General features: G+C 49.9%; 1 protein-coding gene across 6 annotated transcripts in view; it reads left to right on the top strand.

Annotated features, from left to right (window-relative positions):
• The window catches only part of KMT2D (lysine methyltransferase 2D), a 1,543,965-nt gene that overhangs the window by 305,309 nt on the left and 1,225,238 nt on the right, over positions 1 to 13,418 (top strand). For all 6 annotated transcript variants that reach the window (XM_078685770.1, XM_078685786.1, XM_078685782.1 and 3 more), the window contains exon 10: positions 10,020 to 10,159. In XM_078685770.1, the coding sequence (XP_078541896.1) occupies positions 10,020 to 10,159 (140 nt within the window). The remainder of the gene's footprint in view (positions 1 to 10,019; positions 10,160 to 13,418) is intronic.

Raw genomic sequence — 13,418 nt, forward strand, 5'->3', positions numbered from 1 at the left:
AATTCAGACCGCAACACTCGCTTCCAGCACGAGTGTTCATGCAGTTGATAGGCATGATGGCCTCCTGCATCTTCATAGTCCCGCACGCGAGACTACATATGCGTCTGCTTCAAGAGTGCTTGGCACATCAGTGGAATCAGGCTCAAGGACAGTTGAACGACCTAGTGTTGGTGACCGGTCGGGCATACAACTCTCTGCATTGGTGGAATCCACACAACCTTTGCAAGGGCCGACCATTCCAGGACCCTGTTCCACAGATCATCCTAACAACGTACGCTTCTCTCCAGGGTTGGGGAGCTCATGTACTCCACTACACAGTGCAGGGACTATGGACAACGCAGCAAAAGAAGATGCACATCAACCTCCTAGAGCTGATGGCAATCTTCATGGCAATGAAAGCATTCAAGGTACATCTGTGCAACAAAGTCGTGTTGATCCGGACGGACAACATGACAGCCATGTACTATATTCAAAAGCAGGGAGGTACACACTCTCCACAGTTGTCTCATCTGGCTCAGAGCATGTGGAAGTGGGCCATTCAGAGGAACATCTTCCTCATGGCGTAACACCTCCCGGGCAAGGACAATCAGATGGCGGATCTGCTCAGGAGGTACAGCCACCAGATGCATGAGTGGGAGATACATCCATCAGTACTCCACCCGTACTTCCAGCAGTGGGGTCATCCAGAGATAGACCTGTTCCCCACAAGGGAAAACGCAAAATGCGGAAGCTTTGCCGCCAGGTTCCCGCACCCACAGTCGCAGGGCAATGCGATATGGATGAACTGGTCCGGCAAATTTGCGTACGCTTTTCCCCCCAGCACCTCTAATACCGCTGGTGGCGCGAAAGCTAAAGCAACACTCAATGACACTCATCCTGGTTGCTCCAACGTGTGCACGCCAACCTTGGTACACCACGTTTCTAGAACTCTCCGTGGTACCGCATCAAAGGCTGCACCTCACACCCAGACTTTTGACGCAGAGCCATGGCGACATTCAGCACCCAGATCCGCATCAGCTCAACCTGGCGATCTGGCTCCTGAGGTCTTAGAATTTGGCTACCTTAACTTGCCTCCCGACTGCATGGATATCATACGGGAGGCAACAAAGCCCACCACCAGAGCATGCTATGCAGCAAAATGGAAGCGGTTCGTCATTTACTGTGCAGACCACAACATCAACCCGCTAGACGCATCTACTCCCAACATCATTTGTTATTTGTTCCATCTTTACAAATGTAATCTAGCATATGCTTCCATTCGGATACACTTATCCGCCATAGCGGCTTATCTCCAAAACAGGCAGCATCTCTCAGTTTTCAGGGTGCCTGCCATTAAAGCCTTTCTAGAAGGACTGAAACGAGTCATTCCTCCCAGGAACCCGCCAGCTCCTGTATGGAACCTTAATGTGGTCCTCACCAGACTGATGGGTCCACCCTTTGAGCCTCTACATTCATGCGAGATTCAGTTCTTAACATGGAAAGTGGTTTCCTGATAACCATTACGTCACTGCGACGTGTTAGTGAGCTCCAGGCGCTCACTGTACAAGAGCCATTCATACAGGTTCACTCCAACAGGGTGGTGCTGCGCACTAACCCTAAATTTCTTCCTAAGGTGGTTTCACAGTTCCATGTCAATCAGACTATTGAACTGCCTGTGTTCTTTCAAAATCCAGAGACAGTGGCTGAAAGAATGCTCCACACTCTTGACGTTAAACGAGCTTTGATGTACTACATTGATAGGACCAAAGATTTTAGGAAGACGAAACAACTCTTTGTTGCCTTTTCTGCCCAACTCAAAGGCAACCCCATTTCCAAGGCAGGTATAGCCAGGTGGATCGTTAAGTGTATTCAAATTTGCTATCAAAAGGCTAAGCGCACTTTAACGATCCCCCCCGAGAGCCCACTCCACCCGCAAGTTGGGGGCCTCCATGGCTTTCCTTGGTAATATCCCTTTGGAGGACATTTGTAGAGCAGCCACATGGTCTACCCCACACACATTTACTAAACACTACTGTGTAGATGTGCACTCCAAGCAGCAAGCAACTGCAGGGCAGGCTGTTCTAAAAACACTTTTTCAAACGTCTGCAGCTGGCACAGGCGGCCGCCGATAATGGAGGGACTGCTATATATTCTATGCTATAGATATGAATTCAGCAGCCCACATGCCTCGAACTGAATATGCTACTTACCAGTATGCATCTGTTCTTGGTATGTAGGGCTGCTGACATTCATATCGCCCGCCCTCCTCCCCGGCGCCTGTAGCGGCTGCAGAATTTTACACTTACTCTTAGCATGGTCATCGCTCACACTGTTACACTCCATCTTCGCCACAATGGCTAAAAACAATCTGGGGATGGAGTCTATGCCCATGCGCACTGTAGTCCAGGGGAGGAGCCACCTATCTCGTGATACTTCGAAGACTCTTCCAGGACAACAATGTGCAATCATCCGGACCCAACACTAGGCGGCGATCTATGCTATAGATATGAATGTCAGCAGCCCTACATGCCAAGAACAGATGCATACTGGTAAGTAGCATATTCATTACTGGTAAGTACGGTTAAAATTACTTTTCAGGCTCCGTGCTGGGCTAAAAGATGCAGCAGGTTCTCTCCTGATAACAGGGGAGTGAATCGGAATTCGTAGTTCGGCTGATTTTAGATGAATATTTGAAAGTTTCCAAAGTCCACACTTAAAAGAATTTTCAAGTAAAACCAGTCAATGTTATCCTATGGAAGAAAAGTGAGTTATCGGCTTTTGGGTAAGTACTCGACTGGCAGAGTTAAGGTTCTGGGCACAGACTCGGTGGGGGGGGTCTCCCAGGGTCAGGTAGGTACAGTTGGCACACACTCAGCGGCACAGGGACAGCCGGGTGCAGAGGTAGTTGGGCCCAATGTTATCCAATAGGAGGCAGTGGGCCTCCGGTTGGTGGCTGCTGGCAAGCATGCCACGCGGCTGTGGGAGCTGGGCTCCTGGTTACTGGTTACTGGCTCCGGGCAAATCTGGGAGTAGGTTAGGACAAAGGTTGTACTGCCAGGGGCACTCGGGAGGCTGGGTGCAGGGTGCTTTTGAGCCGTCCGGCACTCAATGTTCTTCAATGGAGATCTTGGGAGATGAACAAAGGCTGCAGGCTCGGGGATGGAGATTCTTCACGAGCGACCAACACTTCGAGAGTAAAGTTGGAATCTTGTAGATAGGTTGGCACCCAGTAGTTGGGCACAGGGGGTCGTGGGGCGCCGGGTGCAGGGGTGTCTTTTGACGTCGGGAAATCTTACCCTCTGCTGGTCGCGGTTAGAGGGCTCCCTTGCTCTGAGGCTGCAGGCGTCGTCTGGGTCATCTAGGAGGGTCCTTGGGCACTGGATTCCAGGTCACAATCGCCAGGGGGACTTCCTCAGGGTCTTTGCCCACTCAGGCAGAGTGTGCTGGTTTCGCGGTTCCTGACTGGCACCAGGAGTATTGCTGTTTGAGCAGAATCACTGCTCATGGGAGTCCCAGTCTTTAAGAGGTTCAATGCAGGCAGGTCCTCCGGGGTTTTCGAGGTTGCTGTCCGCAGTAGTCACCGGAATTTAGCAATAGCAGGTTCAAGGATCAACAGGCCTGTAGGGCTGAGGCCAAGTCAGTTGGTGTTGTCCTCTTGATAGCAGCTGCACGGCAGGTATTCGTCTTGATCTTCTTTCTTACTTTCAAATCGGGATCTGAGGAAGGAAGGTTCAGAGTGCCCCTAATACTAAATTTAGGGGCGTTTCAGGTAGGGCAAGGGCAGGGACCAATGGGTCCCTGTCGTGGGGTGAGTACACACCCTATCCTGCTCCTCTCCTGTGGGAGGGGGGCAGGGGCCTAGCTCTGATTGGGTAGGGCTCCCCATCTTCAAGATGGCTTCAGCCCGGAGTAGTGCTTCACCTCGCCTCTCCCACCTGAGGGGTGGAGTTGGCACAGGCTGGCACACCCACTTTCCTCATGTAGGGTTTCCCGCCAGTCTTCCCACCAGAGTCGGGGTCAGAACTGGTGGGGGCCAGTTGCTGAGTACAGCAAGGGGCCTGCAGAAGCTCACAAAGGCGGCATACCTTTGAAGCTTCCCCTGCCCATCCTGGGGGAGGAGACCTAGCACCTCGCCCAGGACGTGCATAGTTGCAGGCCCAGGAGAGCGGATGGCTCTCTACCCAGCAGTCCAGTAACATGTCTGCTGTGTTGCAGCCTAGGCAGCCTCTTAGACCATACGTGGATTGTAGGCAGGGTTCAGGGAACAACTCTAAGTTGCCCTCTGTCGTGCTTTTGGCATTAAATCGCCCACTGGCATCAGGGGGGGTTTAATGTGCTGAGAAGTTTGATACCAAACTTCTCAGTCTTCAGTTTTGCCATCATGGTGCTGTGGAGGTCATAATGACAACCTCCCAGCACCATATACTCTTTAATGGCATCACTGCACTTAGTGCCCAGGAATGGCACTGAGTACTGTAGGGGCACAGGGCTCACGCACCTGTGCCCACACCACTGGCATAGGGCACCTAGCTAGAGGGGTGACTGATGTATGCCAGGGCAGTGGGGTTGTGGGCATGGCACACAGGGATGTGTGCCATGTCGACTCTTTGTTTAGTTCTTTAAAAGGACACTCTGCCTGCAAAGGCAGTGTGTGTGTCGGGGTACAGGGCCCCTAAGGGTGGAACAGTAAGTGCTGCAGCCCATAGGCGTCTTCTCTGGTCACAGTGCCCTGGGTCCCTAGGGTACCATTTACCAGGGACTGACATATGGCCAGAGATGCCAATTGGGTTTTGGTTTCAGCACAGTTTTAGGGAACGAACACAGGCCCTGGGCACCTGATTGGCAGGAGCCCAGGGCACACTCAGTCAAAGCAATTCAGCAAAAAGTGGGGGCTTACCATGCAAGAAAGATGGCACTTTCTCACAGGAACCCAGTGCACTTCCAGTCGAAATAACTTCAGTTACCTGGGAAAAAGTGGGGGTGACCATGTCAGAAAGAGCTACTTTCCTGCAGGGTTGCTAAAGGTGTTGTCAATTGTGGAACAATTGCGCAGTTTCCTTCTTTTCGGTGAAAAATACTGGCACTGTGGACCTGGTTAGCAGGAGCCCAGTGCACTTCAAACAAGGTTGCATCAATTTTGCAGCGTGAATCTTTCTGGATTCACTATGCTGTGCATTATTCCGCGGTCTTGTGGTTGGGTCCGGAATCGTAGTCTTTTTTTTTTTTTTTTTTTGTAGCCCAGGTGGGCGTCGGCGTCACACCTCCTCAGGTGCATTTCCGGTGACGTCGGCATGCTTCCTGCGGAAGCTCCCACTCTTGGGCGCCATCTTCAGATTCTTTTTTTCCGTGGTCGGGTCTGGATCGTTCCCGTTTGGGCTCCAGACATTTTTGGAGAAAGAAGGAAAATACAGAAATTGCAAAGAAAATTCATCTGAAGACTCCAGGAGACTTCATCGATCAAGAGCCAGCAAAGGAGAAGGAGAATACATCGAGATCTTCGACGAACGTCGACGAACACGCGACCAGGTAGGCCCTGAGCGCTCGATGATGGACAACACGCCGTTCAAGTTCTGCCGTAACTGCCACCACAAGTACGCGCAGAAGGACCAGCACCCGGTTTGCAACCTTTGCCTACCGGTAGATCACGGAAGCGAGGACTGCAACGCCTGTACCGCCTTCGCCCCGAAGACCCTGCGTGTGAGAGCGAGCCAAAGGGTAGCGCACGCCACCCTCCAGGGGAAGGCCCCGACTCCATCCCTCTACGATCTGGAGATGTCCTCCGAGGAAGAGGACAACGCTGCCGCCGAAGACGACAGCTACACGGTCGTAGAGACCGATTACACCAAGACTTCTGATAAGGTAGGAGACTCTACGGCCCCTAAGAACCCGAGAGACTCTGAGTCCCGAAAAAACTATGGCAAGGCCCCGAAAGCGCCGCCGCCAAAACACCTGGCGCCGGCGGCTACACACAGGCCCAGCAGATCCTCTGAGGAGGAGTCCCCGGCGCCGAGAGCTGTTGAACAGCAAAAGTCGTCGAAAATCGTCCCCGAAAAGGATCGATCGACGCCGAGGGAGAAGGACCCTAAAGCACCAATGCCGACCAGAGACCCGAAATCCGGTTCGGCGTCGAAGCCTCCGGCACCGAAAAGCACGGCGCCGAGCCAACCGCCGAAAAGAGAGGCCGAACCATCCGACGCGGAACACGCAGCCGAGATGGAGAAAAAGAGAAGGCGCCTCGAGGCCGAAATGGAAAACATCTTGCAGCGTAAGAAAGAATTCGACGCAAAGATGAAAACCTTCACGATTCCCCACAAGACCAAGCCACCAGTGGTGGAGGTGGGGAGGAGGAAGACGACGTCGCCGAGGAACAAGACCCGGACGTCTAGGTGGTCGACGACCAGAAAGATGACGAGAGTCCCTACTATAGTTACAACTATGGGGAGGAAGAGGACAGCAGGACGGACGCCGAGTCGGCCCCCTCTGACTTACAGGAGGTGGATTACCTAGATGTCGACACCGAAAGCCCAGAGGAGGCGGTCGACACATATCCCTCGAGGCCCTCGCCGCCGGACGACATCGGGGCCTACAACTCGGTGATAAAGTCTGCCGCAGCAGCATTCAGACTCGAGCTCGACGAAGAGAAGCAGAAAGCAAACTTCCTTCTAGAGACATTGCTCCCCACGCAAACAAGGAGCCAGTACCTACCAATGCTCGACAGCGTCTTGGCTCAGGGGAGGGAAGCATTTAAGGAACCCGCAACATGCAAGGCAGTCACTCCCAGAACAGAGAAGAAATACAAGCATTCCTCAAAGGACCCACCCTACATTCAGGGCACGGTCTCTGCAGACTCCATTATCACGGCCACAGCAAGAAAGAGGGCTAACGTGCGCACTACTTCTGGACCACCACCGGATAAGGAGAGCAAGAGGATGGATCTGGTGGGCAGAAGGATCGAACGGAATGCCGCGACCCACTGGCGCATGGCTAATTCCAACGCCCTGATAAACTGGCACATGTACCAGATCATGAAGGAGCTGGGGCAGTTGGTGAAGGACCTGCCCCAGGATGCCTGGCAGAAGGCCAAAAAACTGGTTGAAGAAGGGAAGAAAGCGGCAAATTCTTGCCTCAAGACGGCCCTGGACGGAGCTGACACCTCCAGCAGGCTCATGATGATGGGTGTCACTGAAAGAAGACACGCCTGGCTCAGGATTTCAGGTTTCAAACCCGAGGTGCAACACAGCATCCTGAACACACCGTTCAACGGCGATACGCTTTTCGGAACAACAGTTGATGAGAAGCTCAGTCAACTAAAAAAGGATAACGAAACAGCAAGGTCTATGGGGGCATTGCAGTTCAGAGGCAACAAAAGGGGCACCCCGTCACGAAGGCCCTGCGGGAGAGGTGGAAACCAGCCAGGTACATCACACCAGGCTTTCCAACAAACGCACCAGGCAGACTCGCAGGCTCAGCAGGGTCAGCAGAAGCAGTCCTGGCAGTACCAACCAGGAGGCCAGTCCTTTCGAGGGAGAGGAAATGGACGTGGACAGAATAAAAGGGGGGGACAGCAGCCCGCCTCTAAGTGACTTAAAAAAACTCCGTGTGCCCGCCCACAGAAAAGATCCCAGGGGGCAGCACGTACAGAGGGGTCAAGACAACCTAGACACCTACGACCACATAACACCAGTGGGAGGAAGATTAAGATTTTACCTCCAAGAATGGAGAGAAATCACATCAGACAAATGGATCCTCAACATCATCCAATTCGGATACTGCATAGAGTTGGAGGGGAGGCCAACAAGCAGAAAACCAAAAAGAAAACCACTAGCAAGCAAACAGCTAGAGCGTCTTCAGGAAGAAGCAAAGGAACTCCTGCAGAAGCAGGCCATAGAACGGGTACCCTTCAAGGAAAGAAACAAAGGAATATACTCAACGTACTTCCTGGTAGCAAAAGTAGACCAGACAATGAGAACCATTCTGTACCTAAGGTTCCTGAACAAATTCATAAGAATGCAAAAATTCAAAATGACCTCCCTGCAAGAGGTGCTCCCGCAATTGCAGATCGGGGACTTCATGGTCACGATAGACCTCAAGGACGCCTACCTGCACATCCCAATAAACAGAAAGCACAAGCATATGCTCAGGTTCACCATCGGAGAAAGCCACTACCAGTTCACAACACTAGCCTTCGGGCTAAAATCAGCACCAAGGGTCTTCACAAAGTGCCTCGCAGCAGTCGCAGCGCACCTACGAAGGCAAGGAATACACGTATACCCTTACCTGGACGACTGGCTGGTGAAAGCAAACTCCTACCAGAAATGCAAGCGGCACGCACATACAGTGACGAGCACGCTCATAAGCCTGGGGTTCTCCATCCATTGGAAGAAATCATCAATGGAGCCGGAACAAGTGAAGATCTTCCTGGGAGTACAGATCAACACCTTACAGGGCAAGGTGTTCCCCAGCGAGAAGAGGGTGAGGGCGCTGGTGAAGGAAACTCGCCTCTACCGGAAGGGAAAAGCTCGGACAGTGAGGACTGCGAGCAAGATCATGGGGATGATGGCATCATGCATCCACCTGGTACCAAATGTACGACTCCACATGAGACCCATTCAAGAATGGCTATAGGAGCAATGGTCACAAGAGATTAGTAGGCTCCAGATTCTTTGTATTTGACCCCCCCCCCCGTGAGAGTCACGTGGGGAAGAAATGAGCATGCAATTAATGGCGCCCCTGCGAGTTTGTCAGTTGGAACAAGTGCCATCCTGTGATGAAGGAGCCCCCTGGTTCTGAAACGCGTAAGGAACTTTGCAAATGGTATGAAATATGCCGGTTTTGAAAATAAAAGCTTTTTCAGGAAGCACTCTTCTGCGTGGGCGTCCTTGCTTCAGGGCAACTCAGGGATTTATTTAAACTCAGCAGCCTGGCTGAGAAGGATGCCCCACCATGGATTGAATTATGGGGCCAAGAGGTCTCAGAGAATCGGACCTTGCAGCGCAGTTCAGAGGAATGAAAGGGAATCGGCGTCTTCATTCCAATCCACTTGGATTTTAATTTAAAGAAAAGACACTGTTCTGAACTGCACCCACATGGGTAAAACTTCTTTCGCAAATACTAAAACTACCGGTTCCAGCATGCCTGAATAAATACTCACCTGTGAGTCACTTGGGGAAGTAATGAGCATGCAATTAATGGCGCCCCTGCGAGTTTGTCAGTTGGAACAAGTGCCATCCTCTGATGGAGTCCCCCGGCTCTGAAACGCATAAGGAACTTTGCAAATGGTATGAAATATGCCGGTTTTGAAAATAAAAGCTTTTTCAGGAAGCACTCTTCTGCGTGGGCGTCCTTGCTTCAGGACAACTCAGGGATATCTATATCTATATCTCTACTGTTTGTCTACTGAGGAAAATGGAGGTGAGTATTTTTAACTATGCAGATATGCAAATCCCTTTGCTGTCAACAGGATGCATCATTTTTAAAACCCTTTATGGATACAGTCCTGAGTTCATCTGCAGAATTCAAAAGTACACACGTGATTTGAGGTCATTATATCTCAATCCCCTTTTTAGGAAGAAGAGATTAGGAGGCTCCAGATTCTTTGTATTTGCCCCCCCCCTCTCCCCGGACACCCCCCCCCCCCTGCCAACCAACACCCCTCCAGCTCTGGAACTCTTTCCCCCTTAATATCAGAATGTCCGTCTGTTATTCTAAATTTAGAATACTTCTAAAAACATGGCACTTTACAAAAGACTGAGCTGCAGATTATGTTCCTGTACTTGGCGCCAAGAAATAGGACAGTGAACGTGCGCTATACGAAGGTTTTTAACATAACAATAACATGGAAGTAGTTGTATTAAGCTTCAGTGTTTTGAGTTCAGACTAGTAAAATGTGTTCTTGAGGTAGTATTTGGTAGCCCCAAATGTTTATACAGAACCTCACCTACCAAATGAATCTGTTCAAGTAATTCAGTAATATTCCTGATGCCTCTGAAGTTGATGTCTTATTCATTGTTGACTGTTTGACTCCTGTTTTTGTCCCTCAGATTCACTCACACACAGTGCGAAGGCACCCTGGATCGGCTACCTGTTGATTACTCTTGTCCCGCTTGCAGAGCTCTTCAGAATGCAGTCAGTAACATGACTACAACAAAAGAACATTTGGATTCAAAAGCCAAACCACTAGGTAAGTATTGCATTTTATAGAGGCATCCAGGATTAAATGAGAAGGTTTCTGGAAAGAAGCAGAGGTGCTTTTTACTAGACTTTGTCTGAACACAAGTGTTAATTTAGGAGATGTTGGGAGAGTCCAGAAACTGCACTGATAAGTGTAGCTCTTAATCAGGGCTGGCGATATGGCCCTTGGAGGAACAATCATCTATAACTTTGGGTTTGATATAGTGGAAAAAAAACGAAGTTTGGATTTGAGGATGATTCTGACAACCTAATCTTCAACACACCTGCTCTGGTCTAGTGACAAACCGCACCAATCTTGTTTCTTTAAGGGTAAATTCGTATCTAAAAGCAACTTTTATTTTACTTATTTTTAATACATTTTTAGATTGAGTTGCGTAGAGACAGCAGTGCTTCTGCTAGTGCTTTTTCTCCCACCTCATTTCCGGAGATCTGTGACTCCTGCCACGGTGCAGCCTTGTAAGTCTACGGGGTAGTTCATACGAGTTTCTTCAGGCTGACAGTTGTAAGAAAAAGGAACCACACTTTGCTCAGGTTGGAAGGAAAGAGAAGAGTAGAACAATTGTGAAGTTTATTGGACTCCTGAGAACTGGAGGTGGTTTGACACTTTTCTCAGAAAAATTAGTCATCCGTTCAGTACCTGGAAAAAGACTTGTTCTACAGCTTCATTAAGTTAAAGTAGGAAAGTGCCCCTTTTTGCATGGTTACCTCTTTAACTTTTTGCCAGATACCTTGCGTAAGTGTGCCCTGGGTCCCTGACAATCGGGTTCCCAGGGCCTGTGTTTATTCCTAAAACTGTAACTTTGACTCCACAATTGGCACACCTGTATGTCCCTTGTAAAAGGTACCCCTGGTACCAAAGGGCCTTGTGACCAGAGAGGGCCTCCTTGGCTGCAGCATGTATTATTCCACCCTCCGAGACCCCTCGCCAGAACACCCACACATTACCACTGCAGGCTCCGTGTTCTGGAGTAGACCGCGAACCCATCGCTGAGCTATGAAAGATCCAGGAAACTGCAGTTTCTTGCATTCAGAGTGCCTAAACAGTCAGGCTCTTACATCAAATCTTAATAAATTATTATATTCAAGTGAATCAATGTCATACACAACTTATGAGGGTTCAAAAAATAAATCATTGTTTCAATAAATGTTCTTTACAAGAATTCATTCAACATAAAAGCAGACCGCTGTGTTTTGAATCCATCCAGTTCATTCCCAATGCATTTTGTGTCCGAGACCCTTCTTCAGGGGACATTTTAAAAATATTATATATGTATGTATATATGTATGTGTGTGTATATATATATATATATATATGTTTCCATATTCCTCTAATCCTATTGAAAAACATTATCTCAAACCTTTTATGTACTCCAAAAAAACAGTGACATTCAAAGAAACATCACATATTACATTAAGAGTCCCTTTGGGTGATTTAGAAGAACCAACATCAACAGCACCTCTACTACTAAGCTCTAGCCAAAAGGTTGTATGGCCGATATAAAGATAAAGTGGCCATTGATCAACAAAGTATGTCATGCAAATGTGTCACTCCTGGAGAAACCAACAACGGAGTATCCCTAAACCCACAGGTGAACCAGAAAATCAGTACACAAAAGAAAGCTGCTGCGTAATGATTTCAAGCAAGAAAAGGAATCGCCATTCGGATAACCAACGCGTTCAAATGCGTTCATGCACTGCAAAAAACAAGTTTGATTTTCAATAAAGAGCGGTGTGATTAGACATGAAGATTAATACATATATGTTTAACCCCTTGGGTGCGGCAGCGATTCTGCGCCTGTGCGGCAGGATCGCGAGTGGGCGGGTTTATGGCGGTCCCCAGCTGTCATCAGCACACGAGCCCCGTGATGCATGACGGCTGGGGGCCGTCATCAGCATCGAAGGGGTTAATATGTGCCCCTATACCTCGAAATAATTGTTGCTTGCACCCTCTTGTGAGAAAGTGCCCTCTTTCTGCATGGTTGCCCCCACTTTTTGCTGAATTGCTGATGTGCTTTGACTGAGTGTGCCCTGGGCTCCTACTAACCAGGTACCCAGGGCCTATGTTCTTTCCCTAAAACTGCATTAAAGCCTTAACCCAATTGGCATCTGGCCACAGGTCACACCCTGGTAAATGATACCACAGGTACCCAAGGCACTGTGACCAGAGCAGGCTTTTAAGGGCCGCAGCTTTTATTGTGCCACCCTTAGAGGTCCTGTACCTTCACACACACTGCTTTTGCAGGATGCGTGTTTTGGTGCAGAACAAAGTGAAGAGTCGAAATGGCACACATCCCTGTGCCATGCCTACAACCCACTGCCCTGGCATAGATCAGTCACCCATCTAGCTGGGTGCTCTATACCAGTTGTGAGGGTACAGGTGCAAGAGCCCCGTACCCCTACAGTGTCTAGGTCCATTCTTAGACATTGTAAGTGCAGTGCTGCCATTAAGAATAAATGGTGCTGGCAGTTTGTTACGAACTCCACAGCATCATAATGGCTACACTGAAAACTGAGAAGTTTGGTATCAAACTTCTCGGCACATTAAGCAAACACACTGATACCAGTGTGGAATCTAATGAAAAAATGCACATAGAGGGCATCTTAGAGACGCTCCTTGAAAACTGACCTACCATTAGTATCCAGTCTGAGTGGCTGCTTTCAGCTGCCACCACCAGACTTGTTTCTGGACCCCTGGGTCGAAAGCCTGCTGCTCTTAGGAGCCTGAATCAATGCACATCCTGGGACGAGGTGCCAAGCCTCCTCCCCCAGGATGGGCAGGGTCCACAAAGGGGAAGCTTCAAAGCCTTTCTGCCTTCGTGAGCTTCCCCAGGCCACTTGCTGCTTTTAGCAACTGGTCCCCACTGGTTCTCAACCCACCTCTGCCAACTACACCCCTCAGGTGGGGGATGCGAGGTGAAGCACAACTGTCCCCGCCTTCTTGCAGATGAGGGGACTCAGCCAACCAGGGAAAGGCTTATGCCCCCTCCCACTGGAGGGTGGCATAATAGGGGGTGTACCCACCCCAGGAAAGGGACCCATTGGTCCCAACCTTTTAACATCTGTTACGCCCCTAAAACTAGTATTTAGGGGCACCCCTGAAACTTGCTTCCTCGGACAAGACCCTGCAACAAGAAAACGACCAAACAGCCGTGCCGAAACTAACAAGAGGAAGACACCCACTGACTTGGCCCCAGCCCTACCGACCTGTCTCCACCTCGAAACTGCTCCTGCGAAATTCCGATGTGTCC

This window comes from Lissotriton helveticus, chromosome 1_1 (genome assembly GCF_964261635.1).
Source record: "Lissotriton helveticus chromosome 1_1, aLisHel1.1, whole genome shotgun sequence".
NCBI classification, from domain to species: Eukaryota; Metazoa; Chordata; class Amphibia; order Caudata; family Salamandridae; genus Lissotriton; species Lissotriton helveticus.